This window comes from Cavia porcellus, unplaced genomic scaffold (assembly GCF_034190915.1).
Source record: "Cavia porcellus strain 051 isolate PalLab524CR breed Dunkin Hartley unplaced genomic scaffold, mCavPor4.1 scaffold_13, whole genome shotgun sequence".
Taxonomy (NCBI): domain Eukaryota; kingdom Metazoa; phylum Chordata; class Mammalia; order Rodentia; family Caviidae; genus Cavia; species Cavia porcellus.
This window is the reverse complement of record NW_026947496.1, coordinates 11,858,506-11,875,000: the sequence shown is the minus strand read 5'-3', so window position 1 is coordinate 11,875,000 and position 16,495 is coordinate 11,858,506. Positions and strand designations below refer to the sequence as shown.

The window sequence follows — 16,495 nt, the reverse complement described above, 5'->3', positions numbered from 1 at the left end:
CTATAAATGTTTGATCCCCCTTCAAAAATACTCTTATATGTTATTTATCTTTAAAATAAAAGTATTTTTTCATACATTTTCTTGGAAATATTAGTCTCAAATTTTCAAACTCAGTTATCACTTCTTCTTAATCATCTCTGGACAGTCCCTTTGGAAAGGAAGCTGAGGTTTTAGTTTGGAGGCCCCTGCTCTTTACAGAGTTTGGTACTAACAGCTTTCAGCCCCAGAACTCAGCCAGGAACCTATCAACTTAGCTCATACTTTAAGGGCTGAGAGGAGTTGGAGGAACGCTGGTTATGGAACTCTGGAATCTTCTGGAAGGACAAAGTGGCTCCGGGAAGACTGAGCAACTGTTACAGCAACAATATGCAAAATAATGGAACTAGAGTGAAAGAATCCAGACTAGGGGAAAAAGGAAAAAAAGAAAAAGCACACACTGTATGACTTCCATATAAAATTCTAGATAACCTACAGTGACAGAAAAATGAATAATGGTACCTTACTTTTGGTATAGGGTACAGAACAGAGAGAGAGGGACAAAGGAAATGTTTGGGGTGATGGACTTGCTTATTATTCTGATTACTGAAATTGTATATTTCAGTGGTGTTCAATTTATTGAATATTGAAATGTATAGCCATCCTTTGATTCCCACAGGGGGTTGGTTCCAGGCCTTCCTGAGAATGAAGCATCCATGGATGCTCAGATACCTTTTATTAAACAGTGCGGTATTTACACAGAACCTATGTGCATCACTCCTATATAAATTATCTCTGGATGACTTATTCTACATTAATGCCATATCTACAGTTTCAACACTGTATTTTTTTCAAGTTTTTAAAATCTGCAAGTGATTCCATCTGCAGTTTCAGAACTGGAGGTCATGAAGGATCTGCCGTGTGCACGTGTGTTCATAGAGTTGCATGAAACCAGGCAAATGGTAGGAAAGAGGCAGAGAACAAAATTAAGAAGATAGTACAGCAAAGTGTGTCAGACTAAATGAGATTAAGTAGTTACTAAAGCATTCTGTGGCCAAAGTACAGCCCAAAGTGGAGGTCTAAGCAGAGCTTCAAAGAACTGTGTACGTAGATCCCTGTGTTTCTCCTTAGCACATGGACTCTGACTAGTGACTCTGAGGCCTGAGAGTCTGCATTTGTTAGAAGTTCTGAGGTGATTCTCTTACTGCTTGCTGGTCTTTCAGTTTTCTCTGAGGAGTGAGAGGGTAGAGCACTGTTGTCAGCCTCCTCTGCTGGTTGTGTGCATCATGGGGGAGCTCGAAGCCAAACAAAACAAATCCCTGATGCCCGAGTCTCACCCCACTTGCCAGATGCTGACTTCACTGATCTGGAGTTCAGCTCAGTGTGTTAGTTAATTTTCCGTGGCAGAGACAAAATACAAAATATAAATAAAGTTAAGGGGGAAAAGCTTTTTTGAGCTTGTAGCTTCTGTGGTTTCAATTCATGGACTCTTGTCCACATTACATTGGGGCCAGTGGTGAAAAAGTAGCTGAGAAAGAAACACGTGGCAGAAGAAACACGTTCACCTGATGGAAGCTGGGGATTGAGAGAGAGAGATAGACCGAGAGAGATCTAATCCCAATGTCCCCTTCAAGGGCAGCTAACTTAACTTCCTCCTGATGGCACCATAAGCTGGGAACCAAGTCTTTCACACATAGGTCTTTGGGGGTCATTAAGATCCAAACCATAACACTAGGAATTGGGAATTTGCAAATCTCCTGTTGGGTTCTCATGTGTAATCAATATGGAGACCCACTACTCAAGAGTGATAAAAAAAATCATATCCAAAAATGGGAAGGACCAACCCCTCCTCCCAAAAAAGGGAATAGGAGTGGCAGTTGACTGAGGCCAGCTACATATAATAAAATACACCATGCCCCAGTCAGCCAAGACTGACCTTGTTCCAAATATGCGAGTTTATCTGGGTGTGACTTATACCTGTGTTAGGATGCTTTGCTGAACCCACACTAGGCTTGGGATTAAGTGCCAAACTGGTGACTAAGTAGCTAGACAGGGGGGCAGACTTCCCTTGGGATTGTAGCCCCCGCAAAGAAAAGGCCTGGCAGAGGACCAAGCTGACCAAGCAGGTGGTTGCACCCACACATTTACCGACACATCCACAAGGATTTTTCATTAGAAGGAGACAACCCACAGCCTCCCTCTACCATCCTGAGGGACCACAAACCAGGCATGACAAACGATGCTGTTGTTTCCTGATGTGTCCCAGATTTATTTTGAAAAATCATTTTCAATTCAGCTGCTTTCTTATTAACATTAGTACATTGCAAATTATTTTTGATCTGTCATGCAGATTTGCATAAGCATCACAGAATTTTGATTCTGAAACTACCGATGCTTCAAATCATAAAATGTCTAATGAGACATGCCAATTTAATTATGCTGCTTGGAACTTCTAGAACCCGGGTTTGTCAGCATTTTGCTGACAGTTGTCATCATTTATAGTCTGATCTTTGGTACTTATTATGTTTACTGTGGCTAAAAATACTGAGAAATAACCTGCTTTTCTCCTCATTTGGTAGATGAAATTGCAGTTTAGTCACAAATAAACTTGTAAGATTTGAAAACAATCTGGTTGGTAATGATCATTATATTCAAATCCTGATGCAGAGGACGCTGTGTATCTGGATGATGAGAAAGAAAGAGAAGAGTACGTCCTGAATGATATTGGGGTGATTTTTTATGGAGAATATAATGACATCAAGAGTAGAAGCTGGAGCTATGGTCAGGTGAGCCATTTAAAATTTGTCATTGTCAAGGACATTTTTACTTAGCATTTTTTGTCACATATATTACTGCAGGATGCTATATATTGATATTAGATGAGCACAATTTCCTGCTCATTAGAATCTAGAACTCCAAGATGGAGAGCAGAGGGATAGACTTATAAAGACAGCTGCATAATTTATCAGTCAAAGGAAGGTGCCTGGAGCCAAGGCACGCACGCATGAAATCACATATCTCCCACTTACTACTGTGTTGAAGAGATCAGAGCATCTATAAGTAAACAGAAATATGTTGGTATCACGGTACAGTGCAATCTCACTGGTTCAACTGACGGTAGATCAAAATTTTTTCTTATAAAAGAGTTTAATAATGATGCAGAGTGTGTCAAAATTTTTCTTAAAAAATAGCTTTTTTGAAAAAACAGTGAGTCTAGGAGACTATTAATTAGAAGAGTGTTATTATTTTTTTCAAAGAGCATCCACTGGGCTTTTGATGTAGACACATTTTATCAATTTCAACCTCAAGTTACTGGATAACTTTAAAATAGCAACTGTTTTTTCTTTGTGATACTACATAATTCAAACTACTTCAATTTATAGTCTTTAACAATGGTGCAAATGAACAATATTTTTCCTTATTTCCATAAATGAATGCATGTCCCATGATTCAAAAATAAATTTTTATTATTGATGTAAGGGAGGGTAAGTGTGGCATTTCTCAGAATATTCGAGCTGAGATAACAGGAATGCATTTCACTGTTCTGGGTACGTGGGGGAAGGGTTTGGTGGAATCTGGCCATATGAGGTCACATGGGACTTCCTTGGCTCCAAGCACCTTCCTTTGACTTCCACACAGGGTCTGCTTGGGTCAGGAACTCTTGTCTCTCCACACATCTCCTCAGTTTTGTGACCAGCTTCCCCTGACTCTTGAGAATTTCATACTTGATATTTACACTTGCCCACCTGCATTTTTGACGTCCTGACAGGATGTGATCAACGCTTATGTGCCCCATTTTAATATTCCTGCCTGAATTCCAGAGGAAGCCTTCCTTTCCTCAGTGACCACTGCCTGTCGCCTGGTATCCTTGCATTGGGTCTGTATTTCCTAGCCTTTGGGTGGTGTCTTAACCTCTTTTCTTTTGCTATAACAAAATCCCTGAGGCTGGATATTTTATAAAGGAACCATATTTATTTAGCTGACAGTTTTAGAAGCTGAAATTCTAAATGCCTCGGATCAAGAAGCCTATCTGATCCACTCTGATGAAGACCTGCCTACGTTATGGCACAGTACAAAAACAAATTCAGATGGGGAACTGTAACGGAAAAGGCCGAGTGAGTGGGAGTAGCCTCACTTTATAACACCCTGCTCTCATGAGAACTAACTTTCTACTGGAGACCAGCATTAATCCTTTCTGAGGGCCATGTCTTTATGACCTAACAACCTTAGAAAGGGCTCTACTTCTTCAAGTTGCCACCATCTCAGTGCCATCACTCTGATGATCACAAGTACAGCACAAAAAACTCTTGAGAGACACATTCAATCCATGCCAAGCCTTGCAGGTGTGGTTCTGTTACGGCTGCAGTATACCACTTTACAGATGGCTTGCTTTTAAGAGGGAAAACATCCAAGTAGATACTCAGAAGAATTAGGAAGGTGTCCCGGGACTCCAGGCCAGCAAGGCTTTGCAAAAGATGCTTGTATACGAGCCATTCCCACTGTCATTCAAAGACATCGTTGATTTGGGTCCTTCTGCCAAAATAAAAGCCAGTTGTTTGCATTGATGCAGGAAAATAATGAATTCTGGAACTGTTTGACTCTATGGTTAGTGGCTATAATGTTCCACAGACATGGCTGAGATGTACTGCCTAATGAGAAGCAGAACATTTAATAGTTTATATATCTGTTTTCAGTGAGATTACAGATTATTTGGCTATCCCATCAGTTTGGCATACACCCAGAGTTGGTGTTGTAGCCAGATTTAATAGGTAATTACATGTCAATTAGCTATTAAGGTTGTGATCTCTAGAAAACATTTAGGTGGACAATGTGTGTGGCTTCTGTATTTAAACTTAATCTCCTATTGCTGTGAAATGCAATATAGGTAAAATCACCCTATCTTGTTGTCTATTACATTTTGGTCTTTATATATTTTTAAGAAAATTCTGGCATTGCCTGTGACCAGTGCTTTTTTCTAAGAAAACTGAACTGGCTACCAGGCTTTCCCATGATAGGGCAATCTGTTTTCCAAGCCTTCCTGTCCTTAGCTAAGGGTCCACCTTCTCTCAGAGAACTGGAAACCATAGAGGTCATTCATTGTGTGAGATCTCCTCTGCTGTTTAGAGCTGTTTATTTTTAAGGCACTCAAGGACTTGTGTCACTTTTGAGGTTGCAAGCCTTTGCACTGACTTTAATAAGCCATTCATCGCTTGACCTGACCACTGGAGCCAATAGACTGGAGAGACCTTACAAACGAACTCGCTCGCTTTTCTGAGTCATTTTTAAATTCTCTTGTGATCCTTGAGTGCATCAGCTCACTAATAGTGCTGTTTATATTTCTGGCATTCTGTTATGCTCTCCTTCACTTTCCTGAAAAATAAAGAGGATATCCTCTTCCTTCCACTTTCATTTCATAGTAAAGGTTGTAAGAGATCATTAAAAAGCAAATACATACTTTTATTCACCAGGTTGTATCTTCATTTTGTTTTCCTACAGAAGCTGTCCTATTTGCAACTAGTCATTAAGTAGTTTCTCATTATTCCCCAGTTTGAAAATGACATCCTCGACGCTTGCTTATATGTGATGGACAAAGCACAAATGGATCTTTCCGGCAGAGGAAATCCCATCAAAGTCAGTCGTGTTGGATCTGCAATGGTAAGTGGTAGCTACTGATGACTAAAATCCATTACACACACCACATGCCTCAGTGTAGCTGCCAGTTCACTAAGACGTGTTGAAGTAGTGACTTACACTAGATAAACTTTTATTTGTAAGAATGCAAGTTATGGCACCCAGTACAACTCTTGAATTCTCTGAGCTTGGCTTGCACTATAAAACAGTGTTTTAAAATCTTAACACAGCATTTCTTCAGCTTTAGACAAATGATGACAGATATTATGATACTGGTGGACAGTTATTCTTAAGAACCTCTTGCCTGGGGATTGAAAAGTGATCCTAACAAAAATGTCAATGACTATAATCCAATGGTCAGTCTATCAAGCATCAAGGAGGAAGAATATATGTAAGATGCAGTACATCTGTATCTAATAAGAGTAAGATTATATAAGCTACATATATTCCTGGCATCTCATAAAAGGACTTTATCACTTATGAAGTGATATTGATTCTTCAAGAAATCCTAGGAGATAAGTAGTGTGGGCATTATTCATACCATTTTATAAGAAAGGAAATGGGGTGATGGTGGTTTGTGGGTGATAGTTTCTTCTAGAATCCAATGCTACTGATTCCAGATCTAGACCTGTTCTACTTTTCACACTGCTGTCTGTGGGAAATCTTGAGACAAATTCAAGAATGCTGCAATCCTGAATGGAAACAGTTAATTGTGGAGCCAGAACTCTGTAAGTGGTGAGAGGCAGAAGCAAATTAAATACAGTACTAGGGTAGGTAGTCCTGGGCTGTGTTGATATACCCAGCCCCCAGAGTCAGCCTTTGGTACATAAACATGTGTCATACCTGTTTCAGGAACAGAGCACTCATAGAAAAATGTTAAATTAAGCTATATTTTATACAAAAATGCTGAACATTTTCTTAAGTTTTCTAAAAATTCTTCTTGGAAAAATTGACCTTTGAGTTTGTTTGTATATATTTTTTTGGGCTAAAAATACAAATATGTTAACATACCAATATTAATCTGAGCATGATTTTTGGTGGGCTATTAAGAATGGTGATTTTTATTAAGAACTAAGCTAAGTGTGATTTTAAGTCATAAAAGAGCTTTAAATGTGAAAGCAGACTAGCATCTAAAAGCATTTGGGGGGTGGGGTGCAGCTAAGTGGTTAAAACACACACTTGACGTGAGTGAGACCCTGAGCTCAATCACTGCACCACACTGAATAATCAGCAGTGCGGTTTTCCATTGTTCATTTGTATTGCATGATGAAAAGGCAGTAGGTTTAGAGACGTTAGCTCTTGGTAAGAACCACCACGTATAACAACATAGATCTGCAGTCAATCATGCAGTCACTGTTTTCCTACTTTGAACACAAGCCTCCCGTCTCCTTTTCTCCTCTTGGATGTTACCATGATTAATTCACCACAAGAAAGGAAGAATTAGCTAGGGATGCTTAAATATTAATTAGTTCCTTCTTAACATTCTAAAATGGCTTGCTTCTTAGCCTGTTACTCAGATGTATTTTTATGAACCAGAAATCAGTGTCTGACCCAAACTAGTGTAAAAAGGAATCAAAACAGGAGCATGTAACTGAATCTTGTGTATAGTATCCCCTGGCCAAGTGGGAGCTGATAAACGCTGAATTAAGCATGCAATACCAGTCAATTGCCTTACAATTTTATTAATGATAAAAATCTTATGAAGTTGGAATTTTTAAAATGTATGTCCAAATTGCAAAGTTTGTAAGTTGAGAAGAAGAATTTCTTTGGGGAATAATTTGGTTCTGGTTTGATTTATTTTTGGGAAGAGGACTCCTTGGGCATTAAGATGGCAAGGTCTGGCCTTGGACAATTTTAAGCAATGTCCCCATTTATGCCACGTTATTCCTTATGCATATAAAAAGTTTACCAGACCCTTTCACATCTATTATCTCCTTGCATTCTTACAATAGCTCTGTGAGTCTTTCCAAAATCTATTCACTTACAGTGATTTTTAAAACTGAAAGAAGCCGCCTCCAAGAAATCAATGAAAAGATGGCACTTAGAAAAAAATACCGACTGTTTTCTGAACACTCAGGCAGTTGTCTTCCTGTTTACAAACCCCGGAAATCTATCATGAAATTTCCAAATCCAGTAAAGCACAAAGAAAAAAGAAAATCCTTCAAATCATGTAATTAGAGAGTAATTTAAAATATTAAGAAATGTATTTAGATGCAAGAAAATGTTGAAGTTGGGAGAGTCAGGCCGGAATCGAAATTGCCAAGCGCACGGGTCTGTGTTTGCATCTCGGGGGCAGGTTCAGGCCTAGGAGAAACTGAGTCAGCTGCACAGATAGGTCCTGAGTCCCTCTGAAATGCCTCAGCCTGGTCACCAAGGCTGGGCACTCCTCTCACAGAGCATGAATGCCAGAAGAGAAAGACACAGGTGATACACAAATCCTCCTGAGGGACTAGCACATCAACTTTGCCTGAGGCCGGGATAAGAAAGATGGTAGACAGAATGCTTCTGAGAGCAGCTGGTGCCAGACAAGCATGAGGATGAGCAGTTGGTCCCTTGTTATGTCCTTCGAGAAAAATGGAGTTCAGTGAGCACCAGGTACAGGAGCGTGTGACTGGGGACTCATGGACAAACTTGCTTCCTGTAGTCATGACCAAGTCTAGAAACAGACATTGGCAAGGAGTTGGAGGAAAGAGGCTGTGAATACCACTGAAAGAGCACAGACCATGGCCCAAATTATGCAAACTTTCTAGAGGTGATCACAGTATGAACTTGGGTTCAAAGTGTGCGGTGCCTGCATAAAATCATTGTGCATAGTTCTCCAGCCTGGGATGAGTGTCGGTGCAGAGAGCTGTCTTGGTCAGGGAAGAATGCTTAACAGCATCCCTGGATTCTACATAGGAGATGTCTGTGGCATCTCTGCTCGAGCCTTCCCTAACAGTTGTGACATCTAAAAATCCCTTTGGGGAGCAAAAATAACCCCCTATGATGATGACAAAATCAAACTCCTCTATGACATGGTTTTCCTGCCTATGGAATAAAAATAACACTGTCTTTTTGTCTACCTGGAAAATCAGCCTTAATTTGCTCAGAATCTGCTGGTTTTCATTCTTGTAGGGAGACAAAGTGGAGGCACCATCCCATGGGAAGGGACTGGGCCCAGGTCAGAAGACCAGGCCTTGGCTCCTCTCCTTCTGCCAGACGTGTTCTGTGCAACCCAGGGCAAAGCCTTCTCCTCCAGCACTCGCTTTCCATCTTCAGAATGAGGTTCTGTCTCTGTACTCCAACCGCGTTTGCAATTCCCATAGGTAGCAACCATCTCAATGCTCTCTTTGCTCCTATTTTTTCTTTTATAAATTAAATATCCTCTTTGTATTTTGGGTTGCTGTTATTTTGCTGTTTGATGTGAAAGTAGGGGAAATTGTTGACAATCTGGGCAGCCTTGGATTACTGGATTGTCCCAAAAGAAAAAATGCAAAATCCTGTTAACTCATTGGCTGAGGGGTGGGTTTGAAATGTTACAACCTCACCTAAGCTAACTTGGTTTTTCTGAGTACTGAGTGGGGCACTTTGCTACGCTACACTTCTGACCTGTCCCTTCCCGTGGGATGGTGCCTCCACTTTATCTCCCTACAGGAATGAAAACCAGCAGGTTCTGAGACTTTTTAAGAGCAAAAAGAAAGAGGAAATTAGAAAAAAGAAAAACTTACCCAAAGTTGTACTTCATCCCTTAAATAATATCCCTCAACTGCAGATTTTTTTTTCTATCTCATTTCTAATGTGACAGTCCCTACCAAGAAAATTGCCAGGAAATGTGCCAGAAAAAGTTAAGAAGGATGCTTTGTGTCATCTGAAAACTTACTTCAGTCACGTGGCATTAATAAAGCATTCCGTTTCCACCTCCTAAATTGCTATGAAGCAGCCAGAATGGACTCTGAACTCCCAGTCCTGACTATCAGAACAGTTGTGCCATGACATTTTGTGACAAGAACAGCATGGTCCTGGGGAGAGGGGATGGCAGTGATAATAGCCTGTCATTACTGCTGGGTGGTTATCTGTGCGTATCTGCTTCTGCTGTGACTGATTGGCCCTGGCAGTGATGATGGGAACAGCACTTCCCCAGGGATGCACAGCTGCTGCAGCCCTGTCCTCTGTTATGGCAGGTAACTGCTTGCTTAGTGGCTTTGAAACCCCTGGATGTCTCACCCTAATGTAGATTTGCTCTTGTGGGTTAAGATTTTATCACTGGGAGCCTGTATTGTAACTAGCGCATGTGATCTGGAAGTTTCTCCAGAGTTCTTCTGGGTGATGTCATTTGCTCAAGGTCACATAGCAAGTAAGTAGCTAGGATAGACCATCCTGCTTTAGAGGACTCTTGCCAAAACATTACTGCTAGTAACACAACTACTATGTTAAATGGAATAGCTGTCTCCTAGAAAATAGGGCTTCAAGAAACAGGGCCCAGAAGAGATGAATTCTGGGGAGGAGAGATAAGTGGAAGACAGATGTGAGTCACAGAATTCGCAACAACCAGAAGCACTGTCTCCCGGGAAAGAGGTTCCACGAGGATTAGGAACCAAATGCAGTATGACAGCAACGGTTTGATGGTGGGGTGGGGACAGGGGTGGTGGTGACTGTGAGGGTGACCATTGTCTGCCCGGTGATGGTGATGGAGATGATGCTGTGGTGGAAGTGACGGTGATAATGGTGATGCAGTGGTAGTGATCATGGTGATGATGGTGGCGGTGGTGGTGAGGATGTTGGTGATACCGGTGGTTGTGGTGGTGCAGAAGATGGTGATGATGTTGCTGTTGTTAGTGGTGGTGGCGAGGGTGGGATCATAGTGATGGCAGTGTAGCATTCAACTTCCCTTTATTCAGTCAACAAGTATTTATTCAGAATCTACCAGTCAAGGCATCGGCGTACAAATGTGAATAGAATATAGTTTCTGCCTGCACAGAGCTTAGAGAAGACAGACAAGTAAACAGAAAGTTTCAGTATGGAAAATCATTTGATAGAAATCAGCATAGAATTGTACAGGAAAGCAAATCTCTAAAATTCAGCTTAAAGTTTCCTTAGGAGTAAACGCTGGCTCAATAAGCATCGCAATATTGAGTTAAAAGGGAAAAATGGCTTCTTCTTGCCATGAACAGGGGTTCCCAGCAATAATAAGCCAGGCTGTGAGTCACAGAGCCCCTCTTTCTATGGTGAAAATTGTCTCCAAATAGCGGTTATCAGAAGTAGTGGAGAAAAATGGAGGAGGAGGTATCACGATTTACTCTTCAGGAGCTTGTTTATTTCACAATTCAGAAAACGTAAGGCTGTCATAGCTAAAATTTGTCCCATGAATCCCAGAAGCTAAGAGTTACTTAATCTTATACTACTGTATGTTGATTCAAATGTTATAAAAGAATAATATTAGGAAAATTTTTGGAAAATAAGAGAGGAGAAAGTTGTAAATATAATTACATGCCTTAAAATTCTAGTGCTGTATCCTGGCACCATCCTGAACTGTCCAGTGTCCTTAGAGGAGTACACATTTATTTTTAACCCTCGTCTTATTATTGAGCCGTGATGCCACCATTAATCCCCATTAATACCGTGCTCTGACTGATGCCCTTGGGAATTAACTAGTGAATAAACATTTAAAACCGATCGATGTTCTATGTGCTCTTTGGTGTTGTTTAAAAAAAAAACACTCTTGAATTTCAACTAGTAAATCTAACTGACCACAACTGAAAGTAGGTCCTGGATTCTTGTGGAGTCCAGCACAAGACCAATGACCTTTGAGACAAAATGGGCTTCAGAGTTCCCCAATCTCAAGAATCTGTGATCTCATAAAGTAAAAATAAAGCTATTTTACATTTTTCCTCCTCCTTTACAATGTTTCTTTTTGTTTCTATGCAGGAAAAAAACAGCCATGACACTCCTGCTTTAATATGTGGTTCAACAACTGCACAGGGGATTTACTGTAAAACCATATTCTTAATTTTTTCCTACAGTTGTTTACTTGCTCATTTTGAACAAGAGGCTACACATTCACCAAACCTCTTCGTGTAACAACTTTAATTACAAATATTGGAATTGCATTTACAAGTTTTCTTAAGTTAGAAACTCCACACCTGAGTCACCCCACATGAACTACAAAGTGAGAAATAAATACATAAAGTCCATCCACAGATCTCACAGCCAACTCAATGCGCTGCATCGTTTTAGTTTTAAAAGGTTTTAAAATGTGCAAAGCGGAATCTGACTGTTCCACTGGTCCCTAAGGCAGCCCAAAGCCCCTTTCTTAGAGTGGAGCATCGTAAAGGAATCTGGGGACCCAGGTACTCGTGAGCATTTTCCCCAACTTTCCACCACCAAGGAACATTTTCACACTTCACCATATGGTTATTAGTTTTTGCAAAGCTTCATTTTTCCAAAAACCATGATTGTGTAGTAATAATTTATTTCCCAATTCTTGTATCTGGTTTTGTGCATCTGAACTCTGACTCTGATGGTGGTGGGGGTGATGGTGATTATCACTGCCAGCTATAGGTTCCCTGGTAGAGCGGATGTCTCTTACAGGGCTTCTGTGTCTTCAAATCTATCACCTTTTGCGCTAGATGATTATTGTCTAGCTCTAGAATTAGTCACGTGAATTTCAGGAAAGGTATCTCTCAGTTTGCAATGACAGGAAAAGGTAAGAAGCCGTTGATGGTCTTTGTAACCTTTCCAGGGAAGCCGCTCCCAGAGGGCAACTTTTGGATACTTTACTAATTAGTATTAATGAAAACTTTTATGATAGTCCAACATGGTAAAATAATGCATTTTCAATTCTAAAAGGGCTTTTAAGCCCTTAAAATTGAAGTCAAAGTATTGCTAAGGATAATAGATATTTCTGTGATTCCGGGAATTCAGTGATAAGGAAAAGGTTCAAGAAAGCTCTGTAATTAATTTCCAAGCAAACATAACACCATGAAGTTACCTTATTAACCAGGGATTTTCATTCCTGCTTATTTAAGATGTTTTAACAATTCACAACTCTATAGAAAACCAGTTGGAAAACAGAATTTAACTAACGGAAAGTATCTTCATTCCCACTTTTGTAGAATAATACCCGTTCATAAATAGCCAATGTGCAGATGGAGAGACAGAGGTATCAGAAAGTTGAGTAACTTTCCCTAAGGTTACCTGTAGTACTGGAGATAAATCTCCAGTTGCCTGACCCTATTGCTCCACACAAAATGTTAATTTCCACTGGATTTGTCTCTCTCCATATCACATAAACACCTTGGGTGCAAATATAGTATCTTTTTCGAACTCTGTGTGATTCAGTGCTTCTCTCTGGAAAGTGAGGACAGTGAACTTTTCAGACATCATTTTTCTTCTCTTATGGTAAAAGCCAGCAAAGTAATGAAGTTTCCATTTGTGGGCAAACAGCTTGGTTTCTCAATTATTAAGGTTACATTGCTTATTCCCGTTCTTCCCATATTTTTGGAAAAAAACAGACATTTATTATAGGCTCTCTCTCTCGAATTTGATAATCATAGACAATCTAAATGTCCGCTTTCCCCGAATTGCTTCCTGGAATGAGGTTTCAATGCAGCATCTATTTTGTAATCACGCAAGCTATTTCTGAACCACAGGGGTGCGTGCTGCCAGGGCTCCCACAAGCTGTGCACTCAGCCTGGCCACGTCTCCTGGGACTAACATCCCCATAATAAATGACAGAAGAGAGCAAGCCAGCGAGACCCTTAGGGACCTGACCTTTGCACCTTCAAGTTTCTTCCTCATCCTGTTTTCTTCCTCTCCGTCTTCCCTTGACCTCCTCGGTCTTTCTGCCTCCTGCTCTGTGTTTCTCCCACCCATCCACTCTTTTCATCCCATATTTCTGGAATCCTGTTCTGTACCAACAAGCCCAACACCGTGCACCCAATGGTAACACAATGAGAAAAGACAGCAGTGCAAAGTTGGAACTCAGTTTCTCTTCTCCTTGGCCCACACTGGATGTTTCTCTTTTGATAGCCAATTAGTCAACTATGTTGTGGCCAAATAGGAATCCTCCGTTACTGAAGCGGCACAGTCAATAATTTCTTGTAATAGTCCTCATCATAAATGAACCTAATTACCAGCCCTGTCAGTTTGGTAATGCGGCTGTCTTAGAGGATAATTGCATCACTGTAGTTATACGCTTCAAAATATAAATTAGTACTTGTTCATGTTTTTTAAAGTTGAAGTAAAACATACAGTGAAAAGCAGGACAATAAAATGCACAGTTCAATGGCTTTTGATGGGCACAATTGCCACCCCAATGAGAATTTTCATGTGCTCAGAAATTTCCTTTGTGTTCCTTCCAGTCAACCTGCACACCCCCAGAAAACACTGTATTGTAACTTCTTGTAAAACATTATATTTACTGATTCTGTTTTTGTTGTTTATATTTTATTTATGTTTTTATTAGGACATGTTTGCAGCACAATAATGATTATATCTCTTGTGTGAACTTGGTGCATGTACATGACACGTCTTAATTCTTTTTTCCTCCTCTTCTCCTACCCTCCCTCCATCTCTTGATTCCCTTCCAGCTTAAGAAGCACCTAGCTCACTACCTATTATCAAGATTTACCTATTTTGAAATGTCACCTGAATGGACTGAATGAACGTATAGATGGATCTGACTTCTTTTACTCAATTGCTACATGTCTATTCAATATTTTTTCTTACTATTACTGAGCTGCATTTCCTTATGTTAAATATCACGGTTTGTGTATGGACATATGAGATGTTTCCACTTTGGAGACATTGCAAATAAAACCACTAGGAACATTCTTGGACAAAATTTTTGTGTACATATTTTCATATATCTGGAGTAAATACCTAAAGATGGCATATGTAGATAGTATGATATACTCTATATTAATACATGTTAATTCTTGTAATTATCTACTAGTTTTCAAAAAGTTTGATGGTTTTACGTTCCTGCCAGCAAGGTCTGAGTGTTCCAATTTTTCCATAGCATTAACTATTCTCTGGTTTTAGTCTTCATTATTTTAACCAATCTAGTATTGCATAGTGATATTCAGTTGTCATTTTGATTTTTTTCTTCTGGTCAGTAAAGATGTAGAACATTTTTTCATATGTTTATTATTCATTCCTATATTTTCTAGTATGTGTCTTTTTAAGTCTTGGCTCATTTGGTTATTGGACTGTTTGTATTTTTATTATTGAGTTGTAATTGCTCTGTGTATGGTCTGAATACATGCCCTTGGTCAGGTATGTATGGATGATATGTCTGTCAGATTATGGTTTGCAATTATATTTTCTAAATGGCACATGTTACAAACAATAGTTTTAAAGTTTTATGAAACTGAATTTCCAAATTGTTTCTATTACATTTTTATGTTTGCTTGTTTGTGTTTTTGTGGTGGTAGGGATCAAACCCAGGGCGTCATACATGCTAGGCAAGTGTTCTCCCACACACCTTCCCCCTTCCAGCCGTAAACTGCATTTTAAAAATAGACTCCATAGGAAACAATGTCATCACCTTACCTTTTTCCCTTCAAGGTTTTATAATTTGGGCTTTTATATTTTGGTCTGTGACCTACCTTAAATTATCTTTCTGTATAGTTTGAGGTATAGGGTTAAAGTTTGTTTTTTCCTAGTTTATCTATTTGTTCCTGTACTATTTGTTGAAGACATTGTTCAAAAGGCTTTTATTTGTTGGAAAAAACCTTTCATTTACCCCATTGAATTGCTTTTGTAGTTTTGTTGAACATCAAATGACAAGTATGAGTCTACTTCTGGACTCTGTTCTGTTTTGCTGGTTCATCTGTGTGTCCTATTACCAGTAAAATTCAACATTTATTGTGCTTCAGTTAAACTTTATTTGCAGACTCCTTTAAATCTCATACAACTTTAATATGTCCAGGAGTACTATTGTTTTTTTCAAGAAAACCTATATTTAGCTTGTATGTTGAACAAAAGCAAGTGGCCCCTAAGTGACCCTAAGGTTTAGATCCATTCATCAACACATAACCAGCTAAGTCATATGGTAAACTAACTAAGTGTTATGAATTAACCAATAGATCCCAACCCCAACTAACAGAATACTGAAAGGATAGCCTTGCTTATTGGTTATAACACTCCAAGTAACCAGGAGTCTTTGCATTTTGCCTTCCTTGAGAGTTCGTGAAAATACCATTGTCTTAATTACTTTCCTCATTGTTGACACAAAATACCCAGCACCTACAATTTAAAGGAGGAAAGGTTAATTTTGACCTTAACTTTGACTCACAGTTTGTAGAGGCTTAAGTGCATAGTGGGTGGTTCTCAGGCACAGCTGCTGCCCTCGATGGCAGAGGGGCATCCCAGAGGAGAAAGAGTCCATGGCAAGGCAGGCAGCAAGCAGGAAGCAGCAGCAGGCCACCTTCTGTCTGTCCCATAATATTCTGTCCAGGCTACAAGCTGATTGAATGGTGCCACCCACACCCAGGGTGAACTTACATTGTCTACAACCATAACTAGGCTAAATCAGCTTTGTCATTGCACACCCTAATCTTACATCACTCACCCATGATCTAGACAGCTCCCCAGAACCACACCTGTGAGCATGTGAGGCTTTGGGGGGCACATCCTGATAAAAGCCATAAAAACAGTATTGATTACTGTGTTGATACCGTGAATCTTCAGTCTTCTAACTTTGTCTTTTTTTTTTTTTTTTTTTTTTAGTATTTTTTGGTTTTTCTCCACCCCTTACATTTCTCTAAGGAGTTTTAGAAACATCAATTTCAAAAACATCTGTTGGCATGCTAACACACTGCTTTGACATAGTAAAAGATATTAAAAGGGAGTATCTACCTACTCTTCCGTGATATTCACTCAGCACAACTCACTGAGCACCCACTGT

The 16,495-nt window shown here is 39.7% G+C and overlaps 1 protein-coding gene across 1 annotated transcript in view; it reads left to right on the top strand.

The window, feature by feature from the left end:
- The window catches only part of F13a1 (coagulation factor XIII A chain), a 155,893-nt gene that overhangs the window by 66,871 nt on the left and 72,527 nt on the right, over positions 1–16,495 (top strand). The window contains exons 5-6 of the mRNA XM_003468825.5: positions 2,644–2,762; positions 5,524–5,631. Coding sequence (XP_003468873.2) covers positions 2,644–2,762; positions 5,524–5,631 — 227 coding nt within the window. The remainder of the gene's footprint in view (positions 1–2,643; positions 2,763–5,523; positions 5,632–16,495) is intronic.